Source organism: Penicillium cinerascens (genome assembly GCF_028974065.1).
Source record: "Penicillium cinerascens strain IBT 15544 chromosome Unknown contig_5_segment0_segment0, whole genome shotgun sequence".
NCBI classification, from domain to species: domain Eukaryota; kingdom Fungi; phylum Ascomycota; class Eurotiomycetes; order Eurotiales; family Aspergillaceae; genus Penicillium; species Penicillium cinerascens.
The window spans coordinates 1601234-1619357 of record NW_026695294.1 but is presented as its reverse complement, the minus strand read 5'-3'; the positions used below and the strand labels follow the sequence as shown (position 1 = coordinate 1619357).

Here is an 18124-nt window from a genome sequence, read left to right as displayed (position 1 = left end):
CCGGCGGTCAATTGGGATTGTCGAGGTTGCTCGTGGTCGCGATGGTAGAAACCGGGGTTTGCAAGTGGGAAGGTAAATTTTCAGCGGCCGGAGATGGCGCCAAGACATTCAACAGCTTCACCTAGTGACGCTGCTGCGGAGACAACCTGCTCCAGACACGACTGTTGTCTTCTGCTTTCGATCTTTATATTCCCATCTTTTTTTTCTCTTGCTTTATTTATAGACATCTAATTTCTTTCATCTAATCATGACGGATCACCCCTACAACTCCTCCGACCTTAACTCGGTCCTGCAGACGCTATCCAGCTTGGGATCGCTAAACAGCTCTCAGAATACATCAATACCTCGGAGAGAGGCCCCTCCGGTGCCACATCGACAACAAAGTGAATTCCGTCCATCAGAGAGGCCACATTCCAACCCACCGAGGTCGAGCACAGGCACGCCAACCATCGACCCATCAACTATCACCACCTGGCCTGCCGCACTACGCTATGTAATGCGTATCGTCGGTCAAAACGAGGAAACGCAACTTCGAATCCGTGGTCTGATTAGAAGCCAACACAGCCATGAGCAGCAGTGGTGGAAGGGTCGTGAGACACTGCTCGAGAAACAAGCAGCCCGCGGGGACAAGAAGAAAGAGCTAGATGCTGTTTTGTATGTGTCTCTGCTTTCTGCTCTGTTTCTCCAGAGCAAAGCTTTCTGCAGCTATATCCATTGACGAGAAACTGACTCAATCTGTTACCTCCAGACGTTCCATCGGTGCACCCGTTGACTCAAAAGAGATATCAGTATGTATCTCCAATGATTAATTTCGGGCCTTGACTAACGCAATCCAGAACACGGTGGAGGACAAAGAAGAACTTGCAAACTATGACGCAAAGGTCTACAGAGCTTCCGCCCAGATGGCGGATGCCATGACGGCTGAGTTGCGCGGACTCCAAATCCCCTTCTTCGTCATCCAAAAAAGCCTCATCCAAGAGCCGTCAGCGCCAGGTTCTATCAGAGTACCCTCACAGGACAAGGAACCTGAAGGTTCAGCAAAAGTGGCCAAGGATGAGCTGGCATCTTTTCAACGGCGCATGTTGGAGCTACTTCAGGATCTTTGCAAGGAGTGAAGGGCTACGGAAATGGTGCTAAAGAACTGTCTACAATACCTTATGCAAGGCCATTCTTCTCATCCTGCCATTCCGGTCACATTTAAGTCGACGAGACACCCCCAGATACTTGGGGACTATCACCCTCGCCTCCAGTCTCCTCTACCTGATAAATGAGCAATGGCGCCTTTGAAGCATCTGAGGATATGATATGTACAGCCGGACCAAGGAGATATTGCAAATCGGCCTCAATGCTTTATTCTCTTGGTCCTTCTAAATCTCCTCCTAGAAATTTTTATGAACGTCTTTCTAGACATCTTTTGGTTCCATTTTCCGAGGTACCTTGTATACGTTTTTTTCAAACCTCCCGGACAGTTAGTTATGACCGTCTAATTGGGCCTACTTAAATACCTTCTCGGACCGGCTGTACCACTAAACAATGTCGCCATGGTTTCGGTCCCGATTTACAGGCCGCCACGATGGATGGTCTCGGTCTATCCACAACTAATCAGATGGCAATGGAACCCAATGTAAATCTACGAGAGAAGTCGTTGCAGGGAATATTTATTAACCCAGGCCGATCTATTCTAAGATAAATACAATTCGGCAATATCAACCAATACAAAAAACACGAAACACCCTCTCTTTATATAACATCCTCATCCTCATCCCAAATACTCAATCCACTAAAATTTGCATATTGTTAGCAAAACCCTCACAAAATAACCGGGAACAAGAGACCGAATAGCATAAACCCTTTTATCCCTGAAACGATGTATATTGACCTCAGCCTATAGATATGCCTAAGTAGGCCGTGTGGATAAAACTGGGCCATAGTAGATAGCTAATCCCTATTGGGTTCCTACTCAACTTATGGTTGAGTGTCTCTTCCTACTTCTTATGCATAAGTGATGTCCTACTAAGTATATAGTGTGGCGTCCTCACTTGTGTACTCACTTCTGGCCTCACTTCTAGCTTTGGGTATATAGTAAGGTACTCTAGAGCTTAAGTGTTTTATATAATACCTAAATATAAGGACCCCTTACGATCCATGCTATCTAACTTTGATATAAAGAGAGTATAGGAAGGGAAATATCTAGACCCACCACCACTACATAACACCCTACACCACCACTAAAACAAACACAACTCTAATAACCACACTAAGAACCTAGCCAATGGTTATTCTAGGCCCAAACGCAATCTCTAAGGATAAGATAGGTACGTGCAAAATAGCGGAGGCTAAAGAGGACGACGTAGCCGATAGAGGAGCAATACTAGTAGAAGCTATGCTTACATGACTTGAAGAGGAGTAAATAATAGGAGCGTGAGCGAGAGGAAAATAAATAGAGTATAGGAAGGGAAATAACATAAATAGATAGTGCAATAGTAGAATACCGATAAATACCATTAACGGGCACCGTAAAGTCCCGCGTCTAATATAGATACGATGAGGTGTCATTTGCCTTCAGAAAATTAAAAGTATATAGCTAATATAAGGGTTTCATAGCGATATCAGTAGAGAGCATAGCTGATACTATCCCTATAAAAACTTCTAAGGGTGTAGGCGAGTTTGCTGCTTACTATTCAGGTCTCGTTATTGAGACCGAGGATGGTAGTCCGCCGCCTCCTCCGCGCCGTCCGCCGATTTACGCTCTCCGCTCTCCTCCTTAGAGATGGCGTTCGGGCTAGGTACCACTATCGGCTAGTTTGTGCGTATACTCATTAGAGTTATGGCTTTTTTGGGTGTGTTGTTTGTGGTGTGTTGGGAGGCTATGCAGTGGTGGCGAGTGTTTATAACCCGTAAGTATGAATCCTTTTACCCCTGAAATGATGTACGTATGTTGACTTAAACCTTTAGATACCTCCCGGTCAATCCTTCTGTTGTGAATATAATTTCTCAACCTCCTTCTAGAGACCCTAATGTGTAAGGTCCCTGAACGGGTCTCTCTACTGGAGTGTTACTAATAGGCACCGTGTATTTGTAGTCCTCTTAGGACTCATCCCGCCTAGAACAACCCCAACTGAGAGCCTTCTCTATAGGCGGCGTGTGGTGTGTGGTGTATGGTGTGTGGTGTATGGTGTGTCCAGTGTAGGATTCGTAGTGGTGATTTTATAGACTCTACTACTTTTACTCCTCTGGCGGCTACGCCGTCCTCTTCCGCCTCCGCCGAGTTACGCTCTCCGCTCTCCTCCTTGGAGATGGCGTTCGGGCTAGGTACCACCATCAGCCAGTTTTTGGGTATGCTCATCGGAGTGGTGGCTCTTCTGGCGGTGTTTTTTTTGGTTGCTTGGGGTGCAATGCAGTGGTGGCGGGTGTTTATAACCGTAAGTATGAATCCTTTATCCCCGAAGCGACGTGCATTGACCTCGGCCTATAGATATACTGTACCTAAGTAGGCCTTATAGGCAATACTGGGCTATAACAGACAGCCGATCCCTCTTGGGATCCTACTAAACTTACAGTTGACTGTCTCTTTCCACTTCCTATATGGTGTCCTGCTGAGTGTATAGCGTGGTGTCCTCACTTCTGGCCTCACTTCTGGCCTTGGGTATACCCTAAGGTATTCTAGAGCTAAGTGTTCTACATATCATACCTTATCACAAGGACCATTCATGATCAATGCTGTCTGACTTTGACATAAAGAGACTTCGAAGTCTTCTTATATGCAGCATCTTCCCACTATCGTTCAGCCTCATACCTAGGTACCTGAGTCCTCCATGGATCTGCAAATATTCAACGCTTGAATGAGGTTGCGATATTATGAATAGCGCCCCCTCATACCGACGAAGCCTCCACCAGCTTAGAAGCAGGGCACGAAGGTCACGAGATGGGCAATTCATAACTCTAATTTAAAGTGCTCGTTAGCTCTTCCAGTTTCATGTTGCTGAATTTGACACCGGATTCAAGATTTATGAGCGTAAAATGTGTACAACAAGAACATGTTTACATTCACAAGGACCCTTCAATTACTTACCTGTTCTACAACTGCCAAACTCTATGGTGACTTTCATCGGGCTAATTGGAAGGGCGGTTAATCATACCCACTGTCGAGGGCGTAAAATCACACGATATAAAACCTGAGCAAAGCCATTGCCAAAATATCATATCATCTCATTATCCTTCGCGGTATTCATTCGCGTTTTAGACCAGTGACCTTTTGTTCTCGATAATTTCTTGGTTCATCTTGCTCTCTCACTCCTTTGTTACCCATCGTCGCGACGAGAAGCCTGTCCTTCTTTCTTGCAGGCCTTTCGGACTTGCCGCTTGGTTTTTCTCATTATTTCTTCCCTTGTTTCATTGCAAATGGCAAATTCACCGGTTACTACAATATGACGAACCTACGTTCTGGTTCTGGTCTCCGCAGCCGAGCTAGTATAATCTTTCCCACTAGCCGTAAAGTGCTATTTTGGTGAAAATGTCGATGATAGATAATGATATCATTTTTACAAACCTCGATTATAATTAAAGCGTCTTGAACCCACTCGAATCAACTTATTGTTATTGTTTTTATTCCAAGTCCACTTCTTTTTATTTGCTACACTTTGCCTTGAACCCTACCCATCAATCAAAATAATCATGGGCCGCCTGTCTGAAAAAGCTGTCCTGAAACTCCAGAGACCTCTCACCTACCTTGAGTATGCATTGGAAAATAAAGCGAATCGGTCATCAAATTCAAACTTAAGATGGTGGAAGGCAGTACAACTTCTTCGGGCATATCAATGCAGCGTTTTGCATATTCCTGCTTCAACTTCTCGTCCCTGGATACAAAAAATGATCGAGCTCGAAATTCGCCGCTGCGAGATTGTTCAGCGAGAATCTTTCCTGATAGAACAATGTTGTCAATCTAAGGAGCACCCGCGGCATACGCTGGATGAATGGCATAAAGAGTTGAAGACTCTCGATCAAGATTACTGGAGCATAGAGAGACTAATCTATGCTAATGATTCCCGCTACACTAGTTCGCCCTTAGCGCGGGCCTATTCATTTCGCAAGAAAACCCCTCAGTGGTATCTAGGTCGATACCTAAATGAGGACTGTGCGAATAGAGGAGGTTGCTGCAGCCGAGCTTGTGGATGCTGTCAGAAGCCACGCAGTGCCTTACGGCTTCGCGGGCACGGCCATTGTACCAAGTTTTGCGGTTGCTGTCGTCAGGCTCGTGGCTTCGAGCTGAACGAAGAGCAACAGAAGCAGTGCCAGCCTACTTTTGATGTGACGTCTAGTTGGCCCGATGACTATAGCCGCTCTATGTTGGTTGTGTATGTTTTTGGCTACCGTTAGTTTTGAGCAGGTTGACCTTTCGCAAGAAGTCTTGCAAGGTTAAACTGGAAAGATGGATTAGACCCTTGGTTGCAGCCACGTTTATCTGATTGCGCGGTATATGTCCCTTAAGGAACTACTTGCTATGAACCTTCAAAACGGATTCCCAATCCCAGCTGGGAAACATGAAAAACCCCAGATCCAGATCCCTCGGTCCCACATATGCTGGCCCCCACTGAAACTAGAGAATAGAGAATAGAGGATAGAGAAGAACAGGAAACCGGACTCCGTCCAACCAGTGGGAAAGAAGAGAAGAAAAAAGAAAGGAACAAGACAAAAGCCATATCTGGACCCATGCAAATCAAAACACCTGGTAAATGCAAAGAAAAAGGAGTTGGAGAAAAGCCTTTTGGTAAGGTAAGCTCCGGTTGGAGATGCCCATGCAAGAAAAGAAATCATGGATCATGCGCCAATAACCGATGGAGTTTGCGAAAGAGAAAAAAAACATGTCACAAGAATAGGAAAAGTCGCGTGTGGCTCGTGCATCACTCATCAGATCCGAGACTACCGCGTCTCTTTCTCGGCTACTGCCACTGCAACGGCGACGGCGACGCCGAGGATGGCGGACTCGTGCGCGGGAACGAGGCGGATGGCGGAGACTGACGAGGGGTGGCTTTGCGCGGATAGCTGGTCGAGGTAGCGCTGGCAGGTATCGCGGAAGCCGGGGTACTTGTTGATGACGGTGCCGTCGCAGGCGATAGAGACATTCTTGGCAGATGAGTCGCTTTCGATGACGGTGACTTCGGGTGATTCCTTGGATAAGAGGTCGGTGGTGGATGACGGGAACTCGACTTCGTTGCGGAGGCACCACATGCTGTGGATGCCGGTTGCCAAGTAGGCTGCGGCGCGGCGGGACGTCACTTGGCAGATGCGGCGGAGGAAACGCAGGTCTTCGACGGAGGGGGAGCTGGGGAAGGTGTGCTCTTTTTGGAGAAGGGCGGCCGAAGAGGCGAGGGAGATGGACGAGTCTTCCTCGAGGAAGGCAACGATGCTGGTGTCGAAGGAGTAGGGCTCACGCATGGAGTGCGGCAGCTCGCCATTGAATAGACCGGCGGTCTCGACGGCCTCCACGATGATCAATCGCACGATCTCGCCCAGGTATCGACCGGTGATCATGTATTCCAGCGGCTGGTAGTCGGGGCGCAGATGGGTGCGGTTCAGAATGTCGTCCCAGCGGGTCATGGGCAGCACGCCACCTCCAAACATACTCATCTCGGTGTTGATGACGACGTTCTTGGCATATTCGAACCAGTCCTCAGGGCGGACACCGAACTTGCTCTGACCGATCTCGTGCACGGGGAAGTGAATTGCCATGTTGGTTCCGGTTCCCAAAATCAAAGACATGCGAGTCTTGGGGTCGACGTATGCGCGGGAGAGCAGAGTAGCGGAGCTATCGTTCACAATAGCAGCCATTTCCACGTTCAGGTTGCGCTTCTCGCAGGAATCAATGAGCAACTGGCCCAGCTCCTGTCCGACGGTGCCGTTCGAGCAGTGGAATCCTTTACCCATGTGAATCACCAGCCCGCTGCTGACCGAGGTCTGGTCGATGGGGAACGACCAAGACAAACCCATTGATAGCGGCTCCTTGCCGCGTCCGTAATCGGCGCCCACATCCTTCAGCATGGTATCAATATGACCCGCCATCCAGTCAAAGAATTGGGTTCCCTCCAGCAACTTGACCTTGTTATCGATATAGGACGATGACACCCGCACGATGCGCATTTCCTGATCACGTCCGGACAACTCAATCAGAGCGACCCGGAATGTAGAACCTCCCACATCGAGCGCGAGGTAGGTGCCCTTCTCGGAGCCAGAGGGCAGAGCGTGGGTGTAGGAAGGCAGCATGCAACAGGGGCTGTTCTGAAGACAATCGCGGATCTGAGCGCGGATCTTGTTGGACATATCGATCATCTTGGGGGTCGACAACGGCGCCGAGAAGAGGGTATCGACCTCGTCCGCGAAGTCATCGAGAGAGCGGCGGCGCCAGTGAGCGCCCAGGAAGGGTTTGCGTCGGCGGTGCGAGAAGCCGCGGAAGAAAGAAGGGAAGAGAATCATGGTCTCGAGGGCGGACACCATGTTCTGGAAGAGCTCCTGCAGACGGTGCAAGACTTTGACCAGCGGCGCCGACATGGTCGGGGTGAGGGCGAAGGGATGTCGGAGTGAGAGGGTGATTAGGCCGACAACAGTCCAGGGGGGCGGGGAGAGAAAAAAATTAACTGCGCGGGGGAATCATAGAGATAAGACTAAAGAGGAAACCGGGGTGGGTTATTAAAGGGTGCGAAGGTCGAAAGATCGAGAGGGTGACACTCCGGAGAGTAGTGTTGGAGGTGGATCGGGGTGTAGCAGAAGGTGTGTCAGTGAAAACTCCCCACAGGAGAGAGCCATGAAAAAGGGAGAGAAGCATGGATCAACATTGGCCCATTCCTGGTTGACAGTGTCACTCGGAGTGCAACTTGAAGCCCTTGCGGTGTCGCAATGCAAGATGTGGGTAGCGTGTACCGTACCGTAATCTCGTGTATTGCACCCACGGCGGCCCCGGTGGCAAGCAGCGTAACGCCGCGTTATATTACTCTACGCGATTTAAAAGGATCTATTCGACTTCACGGTCACCGGGGATAAAGTTGAAGATGGGAAATCGTGATTCGGGCTGGATATCAACAGTGTGTTGATATTAACGAGTCTAGCATTCCATCGCGTGAGTGGTATGCTGTACATAACTCGATGACCCCCTTGAGTGCAACGGTGGTAGCGGGCCCAACTGGCCGGGACGGTTACACTCGTGTGGAACCGCCCGACTACATAACCTCGTGGAGACCTGTAGCATCTTTTCTGAAACATTTTTCTTAGACGGTCGGATTCACCGTACTCACTCTGATCGGGGTATATGTGATAGCGGTTGCATCTGCAGCCGATGTTTCGGACCTCTTCCGTGTGTGGTGTGTGATGCGTAGTGTGTAGTATTCATCCCGTCCCGATCGCACGATGCTGTAATATGCAATGCTGCAATGCTTCCATGTCGGCATCATCAACACCGTGAACTCTTCATCGACTCAAGAATGGGTGGACAGCATGACATCAGCCACGTGCAATCGTACCCCGTAGTTGTATCCGTGTGTGGACTGTGGAGGCAATCCGGGGAATTGAAACATTGCCTATGCCACCGTCATGTCCCGATCAGCCCGGACACTTGCCGAAGGAGACCGTGTCTGTCCCAGGCACCGTTACGGATCCTACCAAGGAATGGTCCGCCACCGATGCCGACCTTTGTGACGCTCCCTCTTCCGAAAATCATCGGCCATAAAGCGGGTGCTCCGGTGGGAGTGGTGCTAAGACAAGTGGCCTCGAATGGCAACTGGAGGTGTACAATCTGATTGGACTCTGGACTCGGGTCTCTGACACATTCCCGGCCCCTTGAAGAAACGATGAAGCGGGGACCGTCTCCCACATGGCATTGTATTCTCAGCCCTGCCATGTCTGATCAAGGATCGCCGGGCCAATTCCCAACGCTGCTTCTGTGCCTGACTGCAGATGTACTATGTAATTGAGACCCACATTTTTCCGCCCTGCCGACCGCCTTCCTAAAATATCGAGAGGATGGCTACTCATATTATGGAAATTCCGCGTCGCCTATATATATCATGAGGCCAGGTTTACCATACCTACGCAGTTAGCCAACAGGCTACACCAAAGCATAAATCAGGTCGAAGGCATAGGCTTTCTGAGTGCCAGATATCTAACGCAATTGCGTATATCCGCTCTGGTTTTGAGATTGGCATAAAAATCTGGGAAGATCTTGTGCGTGATCTAAGGCTTCTTGTTCATAGCGATACGCTTCGACGTGAGTTTCAAAAACACGGCTATAAGAAACGTAACGCAGAAAAATCCACCGCTTGATGACAAACCAGCCGCTCGCCAAAAGCGGCTCTAGTGGGCTCACGAACACCTTGACTAGACCTATAAAGACTGGAAGAAGGTTGTTTGGACTGACGAGTCGCGGATTACTTCTAGAATCCACCGTATACCCTCAGTAATTCGAACTCCTGAGGAAAAATATTATCCGACAGCCGTCCTTCAGCAGTCTAGGGTGGCTTTGCGGGCACTTAAAAAGGGCCTCATATTTTCTGGGAAAAATAGTGGAAAATAATGCGATTAGACCGCTATATTCGCCTGACCTTAACCCTATTGAAACGTCTAGGCGTGGATGAAAAGCTGGATTGCTAAGCATTACGGTTATAGTGATCTCGACCTACCGAGGCTACGCGTCATTATTAGGCAGGCATAGGATTCTATTCCTGAATGGTATCTACAAAGGCTAGTGGAATCTATGTATAGCCGATGCTTTGAGGTCATTGAAAAAGATGGCTATGGTACAGGATACTACATGATTTGGGGGAAGATGTCAGATAGAACCGGCAGAATAAAAGTTCTGCAGTCAGGCTGTAGAAGGGACACCAAAATCTAATCCCAAGAGTCAGATAATTACAAAGTCATGCGAACTTCACCCGAGAGCCGTGCAAGAAGATGCCCAGACTTCTCACCTGGTCGTCTGGCCGCTATTTGATCCTTCCAGGCCCTGCTTCGCTTGGGCCTACGGAAAATTCCCGACGATCTGCGGGGGAAGGCTGATTCAATTGCCGGTTTAGCACTGACCTCCAGGAGAACAAGAAAATGGAAGGCAGCTGGTCCTCTGATAGGCCCGATCAGTCGTGATCCCCACCTCATTGTCCGTCCGGGGTAACTAGACCCCTATAGCCGGACCAAGAACATATTCTAAGTGGACCTAATTAGATGGTCATAACTATCTGTCTGGGAGTTTTGAAAGACTTTCAGAAAGATACCTTGGAAAATGGAATCAAAAGATGTCTAGAAAGGCGTTTACAGAAATACTCCGGAGGATATTTAGAAGGACTAGGAGATCATAGTGTTGAGGGATATTTGCAATATCTCCTTCTTCCGGCTGTATAAGTCTGCCGATCCCCCAATTCTCCAGAATCGAGAACAGATAGTGCACATATGAAACCGAGGCACTTCCATATCAATGGCCTGCATCATTATTTAGCCTTGGGTGATGCCTCCCCGCATGTTCGTGACCCGGCATACGCGCAATCTGGGGTATCACGATGAGACCCATTCATATTATCAGTGTGGGCCTAGCCTATGGCGCAACCCCGTCGCTAGCCAGTTCGCTGGAACATCGAACGTCCTCTGTCGCAGATACGAATCTCCTCGACACTCTCTCCAGCGCGGCAAATGATCAGGGTGAGTGGGATCAGGGTGAGCGGAATGCACTCTCCAATCTCGTCTCGCAGCTGCAGCAAGTCGGATCCATCTTCACTCCGAACACTCCGAACGAAGCGTTGTCAGATCTCCAGCACAGTTATGGCTTGAAGGGATACTCCAACATCGTGGACATAGCCTGGGATATCACCGCAGCGGGCCTTATCCCTCCGGAGATTCTATCTTTCCTGAACGGGTACACCGACAGCGAGCTAAACTCGCTCGATAACCAGAACCCGGCCCCCGAGGACGATATATATCCCAAGAGCAGCGAAGATGCGCCGTACTCTCTTTCCGAGGAAACACTCCGATCGGCCATTCACATCCCCGAGACCTTCGGCCATGGGCGCAATGGTAAGATCCCCGTCGTTTTGATTCCCGGCACGGCCATTCCTTCGGGAACAACCTGGTACTATTCCTTCAGCAAGCTCGGAGACAGCACCGACGCCGACGTTGTATGGGTGAACCTGCCACGGGCATCACTCAACGATGCACAAGTCAGCGCCGAATACGTGGCTTACGCAATCAACTACATTTCATCCCTCTGCGGCAAACCAGTTGCGCTGATCTCCTGGTCCCAGGGGGGACTAAATACCCAATGGGCCCTGAAATACTGGCCATCAACTCGACCGGCACTGCAAGACTTCATCGCTATGAGCCCCGACTTCCACGGCACAATCGTCGAAGCAGCGATCTGCCCAGCCCTAACATACATAGCCTGCACACCCTCAATCCTCCAACAGGCCTGGGAATCCAATTTCATCACAACCCTCCGCTCAGACGACGGCGACTCAGCCTACGTCCCAACAACAGTAATCTACTCAAGCTTCGACGAAATCGTAGAACCCATGTCCGGCCCCGATGCATCGGCCCTTCTAGGCGACATGCGCAACGTCGGCGTCACCCTCGCGCACATCCAGACCGTCTGTGCCGACCAGCCCGGAGGGACCTTTTATACGCACGAGGGAGTCCTGTACAACCCCCTCGCATGGGCACTGGCAATCGATGCAATCACGCATGACGGGCCCGCCAACATATCCCGCCTGAATCTAGGACAAGTGTGTGGAATGATTCTGGCGCCTGAGCTGGACTTGCTGGACTTATTCGGTACCGAGGGCCTTTTGCTCGTTGCGGCGGCGGAGCTAGTATCTTACAAGCCGCAGGCCGCGCGTGAGCCACCCATCGCAGGGTACGCGTCGCATGGAGGCGGGGCGTGACGCACGGGACTCTGCAATTTAAGCCTTGTTTGATTACGAATGAACATGACATTGTACGATCTGATTGTTTTTCGTTTTGGAGTGTATATGTAATGTACAGTACACACGATGTTAAGAGTGCTAGGTGTACCCAAATGGCAGTTTAAAAACAAAACACCGGACCAATCGACTCCGAAGACTTAAGATTTGAAGAGAGTCCACATCAAATGCCGACACTACGTTCTAGAAGAGAATAAGTGGAGAGATCGACTGAAAGTGCGGTGTCGGGGCCGTTTCGGCGGTAGAAGGAAAAGAATTTTTCTGTGACAATCGTCATCTCAGCGGTGGAGATGGTCGAGTCAGGGGGAAAACATCCATGACGCACATCCATGGCTAAGCCCGACAGAGTCAAAATGCCAAGACTGGTGCCCCCTGGGATCCAGTTCGTATCCGACTAATCACGGTCCTCGTTTGAGGCGTCGATTTTTGGTAACCGGAAGACCCGGCGTGCGCCGCTCAAGTACGGCGTGGCCCCGGACGTGCGCAATGGGACACATGGGGTAACCAAGGCCGACTCCGAGCGCATTGCGGGTCAGGAAAAGACTGAGCTGAGGGACGAAAGCCCGATCAGAACCCGACTGGGCTAAAGATACGGATCCAGTACGAGAGGGGAGGAAGTCCGCGCCACCTCAAATAATGCCAGATTCAAGGATCCACTGCCAAGACACTTCTCCCCTTCAGGGGACAACTCCACCGAGGCCTCTCCACCGCGACTGGCCTCGTGTTCTACTCCTTCCCTCCCTCTTATCCCCCCTCCATCTCTTGGGAAGATCTGTCTTCCCAGCCACTCCTTCCATCATGTTGTTTTCCGCGTTGTTTCTACTATCGTCCCTGCATAATGTCGTTGCACAGCGCCTTGACGCTGACTTGATGTCCTTCGTCACGGTCAGTTCACCCGGAGATACTCCCCAGTGGAGACGCTGATAGTCGTATCCAGCTGCCCGAAGTGCGAGCCTTGAAATGGGACGTCCAGTACCATGACCGCGCACGCGCCGACCCCGGTTACTGGTTCGTTGCGCCGTACGGCCAAATCAGCCCTGAACAGCCCACCAAGAAGTACCAGCAATATCAGGTCGGCCCGTATATCTACGACGACAATGGGGTAAGACCACGCGGAGAGGGGAGAAAGGAGAGAGTGGGAGAAGAGTCGCGTGCTAACTTGGCGATAGATGCTTATCTGGGCCGGATCGCCAACCTGGCAAAACCAGAACGTCTTCGATTTCCGCCCGGTTCACGACCTCGCCACCGATAAGGGTACACACATGTCGATGATCGTGAACTGGGAAACCGACGGGGTGCTTAAGGGCAAGGGCGTGATGATGAACACGCACTACCATGTTGAGAATGAAGTGAATGTCCTGGATGACATGCACGACTTTAACATGCACGAGTTCAACATCTTGCCCGGCGGCAAGACGGCCGTGGCCTGCACCTACCACTCCCGAGAGATCAACATGGAGGATTTCGGACGTCCGACGGAGAGCAGCTGGATTATCTCCGGTGGCTTTGTGGAGGTGGATATGGAGACCAGTGAGGTCCTGGTCCAGTGGGAAAGTTACGACCATATTCCCCTGCATGAATCTAACATGTTTCATGCCTGGGACTCGCCCCAGGGTTTCCCGGGCTGGGACTATGTCCACATCAACGCTGTCGACAAGAACGAGGCCGGAGACTATCTCATCTCCCTTCGCTTCACTGACACGATCTATGGTATCTCCGGCGAGGATGGCCGCATCATGTGGCGCCTGGGTGGTATCGAGAGTAACTTCGATATGGACTTTACCTTCTCTAAGCAACACGATGTAAAATTCGTCTCCTCGAACGGTACTCACCATGTGATCTCGTTGCTGAACAACGCCTCCGACGAGCGAGGCAACGACGAGAATATCTCGTCCGCTCTGTTCATCGAAGTGGACACCGTTGCCATGACCGCCCGCGTCATCAACCGCATCAACCGTCCGGATAGCGCTCTGACCCGTCTCCGTGGCAGTGTTTCGACTCTCGCCAACGGCAATATCTTCGCCGGCTGGAGTGAGTTCGGCTACCAGAGTGAGCACGCCCCTAACGGCGACGTCCTGATGACTGCTCGCTTTGCCTCGGACCGGTATTCGACCTACCGTGCCTACAAGTCCGACTTTATTGGCCGTCCCACCACTTCCCCGGACGTCGTGGCCTCCGTCTACGGTACCAGCGACGAGGACATTACCACCATTATATACGTTAGCTGGAACGGAGCGACCGACGTCGTCGGATACAACTTCTACGCGCAGGCCTATGACAGTGGTGCCCGTGTTAAGATCGGCCACGCCAACAAGTCCGATTTTGAGACTATGTATATTGTGGATGGCTACATGGATTGGATCAGTGCCGAGGCCCTTGGCGTCAACGGCAAAGTCATGAGCACTTCCCGTGTGACACGCAGCGGCATTCCTGAGAACTGGAAGGCCGTTGGTTTCCTCGGTGAGTCGGGTCCGACCCCAGATGACCCGTCTATCATCGTGTCCGTCAACAAGGGCTCCGACTTTGGTGACAAGACCGTCACCGACACCGATAGTGCCGACAGCATGGACGGCGTGGGCATGTCCGACGACACCAGCTCCAACACAGTGGACCCCTCCCACACATCCTACGCTGACGCCAAAGAAGTCGCCAAAGCCGTCTACACAGCCTACGAAGTAATCCGCGGCGTAGGCGGCATTCTCATCCTCATTTTGGCAACCTGCTCCATTGGTGGCGCCCTCTACGGCGTATGGCGCATGCTCCAAAACCGCAAGAGACGCTCCTACCATCACGTCCCCTCCGAAGAGGGCGCACCCGTGGAAGAAATCCACCTCCGCCAACAACCCGAGTGATCCCCGGGTTATTTCATTTCATTATTGTTTCCTTTTTGCATGATTAGCAGCGTTGCATCGGCATTTCCCATTTACACACTACCCGTTCGCTTCCCGGCGAAGCGAACAAATGGAAATGAAAATTACCGCAGACATTGATGTCAATTTCTGCACATGACACGAGAGAAGGTGGCGGCTGTGAGCTGAGAGGGTATTGGTATATACAATCAGGTCATGATCGCTCCACGCATATCATACCCCATCTGGCGTTCTTTTTTCCGGCTTTATTCATTCGCCTGCTTTTTCTTTCCCCTGGAACTCACTCACTGTCGACGTGTGTGTGGGTTCTACGTTACTGTGTAACACTACCTGACATCTTTATTTGAACGAATCAAATCAATGTACATACTTGCATAACCTCATACATGATCTTCACTGCTTCAAACACCGGCCTCCAACAAGGAGCAAGGATGTATGTAACCAGGAGCATGCTGATCTGTACTCTTCAGGCTCTTTCCTAACCTAACACTGCTTTTCGAGGAATATACCCCCCTAACCCCCCCCCCCTCACCCGTTTCAGGTTCCACCTCCACTACTCCGAGTAACCTCTTCGTGTTCCTGCATCAAACTCCACATTCGGGCCCAAGCCCTCACTCATCTGTGAAGCTGGTGTCGCAAGTTCGTCTCAGACCGAGTGCTCGGGTATCTTGTTTGAAGAATTTGTGACATGTCACTGGTGAATGTCAGGGGATTGAAATAACATTTTGATGTTTTACGGTGTAAGGTAGATGGGGTGATTGAAGTTATCAGCGAACCCAGTTTCCCGATTCGGAACTTACGGCCGAGGGAGATGAGATGTGTTTGTTTTGATGTGTGCATGTGATAAAAGAATTGCCGGATTTTGGTTTTGTGTGGTTGAAATGTGAATTGAACTGAGTAAATGCAGTGCGTAATTCTACAGCCCAGATCGAGGTATGCTCGATGAGGCCTACTTCATCCATGCGACTCGTCAATACTAGGCCTTTGTTATACATTGTGTCAAATCACAATGCCTTAAACTGCACATGGGAAGTATCAATGAGTTCTCCTCGATTCGTATGTCTACCCCTTGTTTCTCATGGGTGTTAATGACACCGGTGGCGCGAGCTGACGACTACTTGAGTGGCCGCGTCAGCGTTGTTCTTGGTGTTCGTTTTGGGTTCGGCTTGGAAATCGGCGGTGGGGTGGGGGGATCTAGACTCGGTTGTTTTGGTTTGGTGCGTTTTTTTCGGGTTAGAAATGAGATGTGTGTACGTGTCCGACTGATAATTTCGGACTTATTTAGTGTGATTGTAAGAGCGGGCTGTGGATATTGTGGTTCTCCAAAGCTGGTCGTAAGCTTGTCGCTGAGTCTCAAGAGTTCACATCCACAGAACACTTCCAAGGCTATACTACAAAACTACCATCCAAAGAGAGAGCCAAGTATAATGGAGAGATGTAAACGGAATGAGTCGCGTTCTATCATAAAATCTGCCATCTCTCCTATCCATCATCCCATTTCATCAACCTCGGTCTACATTTATACCAATTGGAGTGGACAGCTTGAAGCAACTCAACACTAAACAATTCAGGAGATAAGCCATTCGCCTGTCGATTTCCTTGGTAGTTGCCCTTCTTCATCATTTTACAATTTCGCAGGCCACTTGTTTCCATGAAACTTTTGTCTCCCGTTTCGTCGCATCTTTTCGTCTCACCTTTTGATCATCTCTCTCTCACCTTGAGCACCCTCTTCACTTTCCAACGCATCTCCGTACACCTCCTGTTTTACCTCTACCTCCTTGATACCAGCTTTCCGTGAGATCTGAGAATAGCAGGCACCTGCTACTTAGGCCGAACATCCAGGAAGCTACATCAGCAAACACAGCCTCTTACAGACACGGTCTCTTTCAATAGAGGTATTTACTGGGATATCAGCGGAAAATCACACACCAACACCTACCACCTCGCCACTACCAAGCCATGAGCAATGACTGAATCGCCGGAGGCTTCAGTCCTTAGCCCTATTCCTCGTCGAATTCTCAAGGAAGCCAACCACCAGGAAACACTTGAATTACTCGGCAAAATGGAATCAGATTCCGGAATACTCATATCTCTGAGTACTAGGTGCATCAGTGAAGGAGCGATAAGTAAGAATCCTGCTGCCAACACCCACCTACATCTGACATCCCATGATTGCGGCCTACTTGGAATCCCCAGCCCCGACGGGTGGGAATGGCTTCTCTGCTCGGCCAGTGAGCATACCAGGGATAGTGAGATTGCACTGTTCAAAGAAGAAAAGGAAGAAGCAGATGAAGAAGATGGCCACGTCAGCGACGACGGAATCGATCTTCTGCCTTTTTCACACTTCCAACTACGCGCGGGTGATATTGCTCTGTTCCAAGGTGAAGGAAAAGAGGAAAGAGGTGAAGAATATGGTCATGACAGCAACAGCGACTTCGACCTCTCTACCTTTTCACACTTCCAACTGCTCCCGGGTGAGATCCGACAGAAGATCTACGACTATGTGTTCGAAAACTTTGGAGCGCTGATCGAGCGAGATAGAAGCAACAAGCAAAGCAAATGCCCAAGTCCGTACAGGCTGACCCATAGGTACCCTCAATTGAACAGACACCACATGCCTTCCAAGGAACGCCTGCCCCTGGGACTTGTGTTTTCTTGTAAACGCATCTACAACGAAACAATCCTCCAACTCTACAAACACACCTGCTTCACCTTCGACACGACCAAAGCTCTCCGCCGCTTCCTGCAAAAAGTCAGCCCAGAAGCAAAGGCCGTCATCCAACGCGTGCAACTCAAACACATATTCCACAACAGAACACACCTAGAAAGCAACAGAATATGGCAGCTCAAAAGCAACGCCGCTTGGAAAGCCGTCTGCCAACGCATGGCGGACGAATTCACATCCCTCCGCCGTCTCTACATTGAAGTTACCGTCCCCCGGACTACACGACTAACAGTGAATGAGCCCTGGTGCGAACCCTACATGACTTTCTGTGGACCCGACGGCAAAGGCCGACTGGAGTGGGTGCATGCCTGGGCACAGATCGTGGTCAGTGGGCACATCGTCCCTCGTGCGCTCAATGCGTACAAGCAGTCCCTTTCTCCGAGACTGCATGCTGTTAGTGTGGAGATAGAGCGCCGGCTTATGACCAATGATGCGTTTCAGAAGAAGCAGCTTGCTGATATGGGAGAGCAGAAAGGTAATGTGATGGTGGCTTACATAGCCGAATAACCGGTTTGCCTTTCGGAGGTGTCCTATTTAGGGAAATCATTTCCTTTCGGTAATGTCTCAATGCCGGGCTGGAC

General features: G+C 50.3%; 5 protein-coding genes across 5 annotated transcripts; 4 read left to right on the top strand and 1 right to left on the bottom strand.

Moving 5' to 3' along the window:
- Nucleotides 1-247: 247 nt before the first annotated feature.
- N7498_005052 (DUF2458 domain-containing protein) lies at nucleotides 248-1115 on the top strand (the record flags this gene model as incomplete). The annotated part of the gene is made up of 3 exons (XM_058452114.1): nucleotides 248-654; nucleotides 749-788; nucleotides 837-1115. The coding sequence occupies 3 exons, from the start codon at nucleotides 248-250 to the stop codon at nucleotides 1113-1115; spliced, it is 726 nt and encodes a 241-aa protein (XP_058308652.1).
- A 4804-nt stretch (nucleotides 1116-5919) lies between these two features.
- Nucleotides 5920-7545, bottom strand: N7498_005051 (putative hexokinase; the record flags this gene model as incomplete). Its single annotated transcript, XM_058452113.1, has 1 exon — nucleotides 5920-7545. One exon carries the CDS (start codon nucleotides 7543-7545, stop codon nucleotides 5920-5922), a length of 1626 nt encoding a protein of 541 aa, XP_058308651.1.
- A 2990-nt stretch (nucleotides 7546-10535) lies between these two features.
- N7498_005050 (putative lipase) lies at nucleotides 10536-11909 on the top strand (the record flags this gene model as incomplete). The annotated part of the gene is made up of 1 exon (XM_058452112.1): nucleotides 10536-11909. One exon carries the CDS (start codon nucleotides 10536-10538, stop codon nucleotides 11907-11909), a length of 1374 nt encoding a protein of 457 aa, XP_058308650.1.
- An 837-nt stretch (nucleotides 11910-12746) lies between these two features.
- On the top strand, nucleotides 12747-14800 carry N7498_005049 (uncharacterized protein; the record flags this gene model as incomplete). Its single annotated transcript, XM_058452111.1, has 3 exons — nucleotides 12747-12833; nucleotides 12886-13050; nucleotides 13118-14800. The coding sequence occupies 3 exons, from the start codon at nucleotides 12747-12749 to the stop codon at nucleotides 14798-14800; spliced, it is 1935 nt and encodes a 644-aa protein (XP_058308649.1).
- A 1984-nt stretch (nucleotides 14801-16784) lies between these two features.
- Nucleotides 16785-18050, top strand: N7498_005048 (uncharacterized protein; the record flags this gene model as incomplete). The annotated part of the gene is made up of 1 exon (XM_058452110.1): nucleotides 16785-18050. The coding sequence occupies one exon, from the start codon at nucleotides 16785-16787 to the stop codon at nucleotides 18048-18050; it is 1266 nt and encodes a 421-aa protein (XP_058308648.1).
- Between the last annotated feature and the right edge of the window lie 74 nt (nucleotides 18051-18124).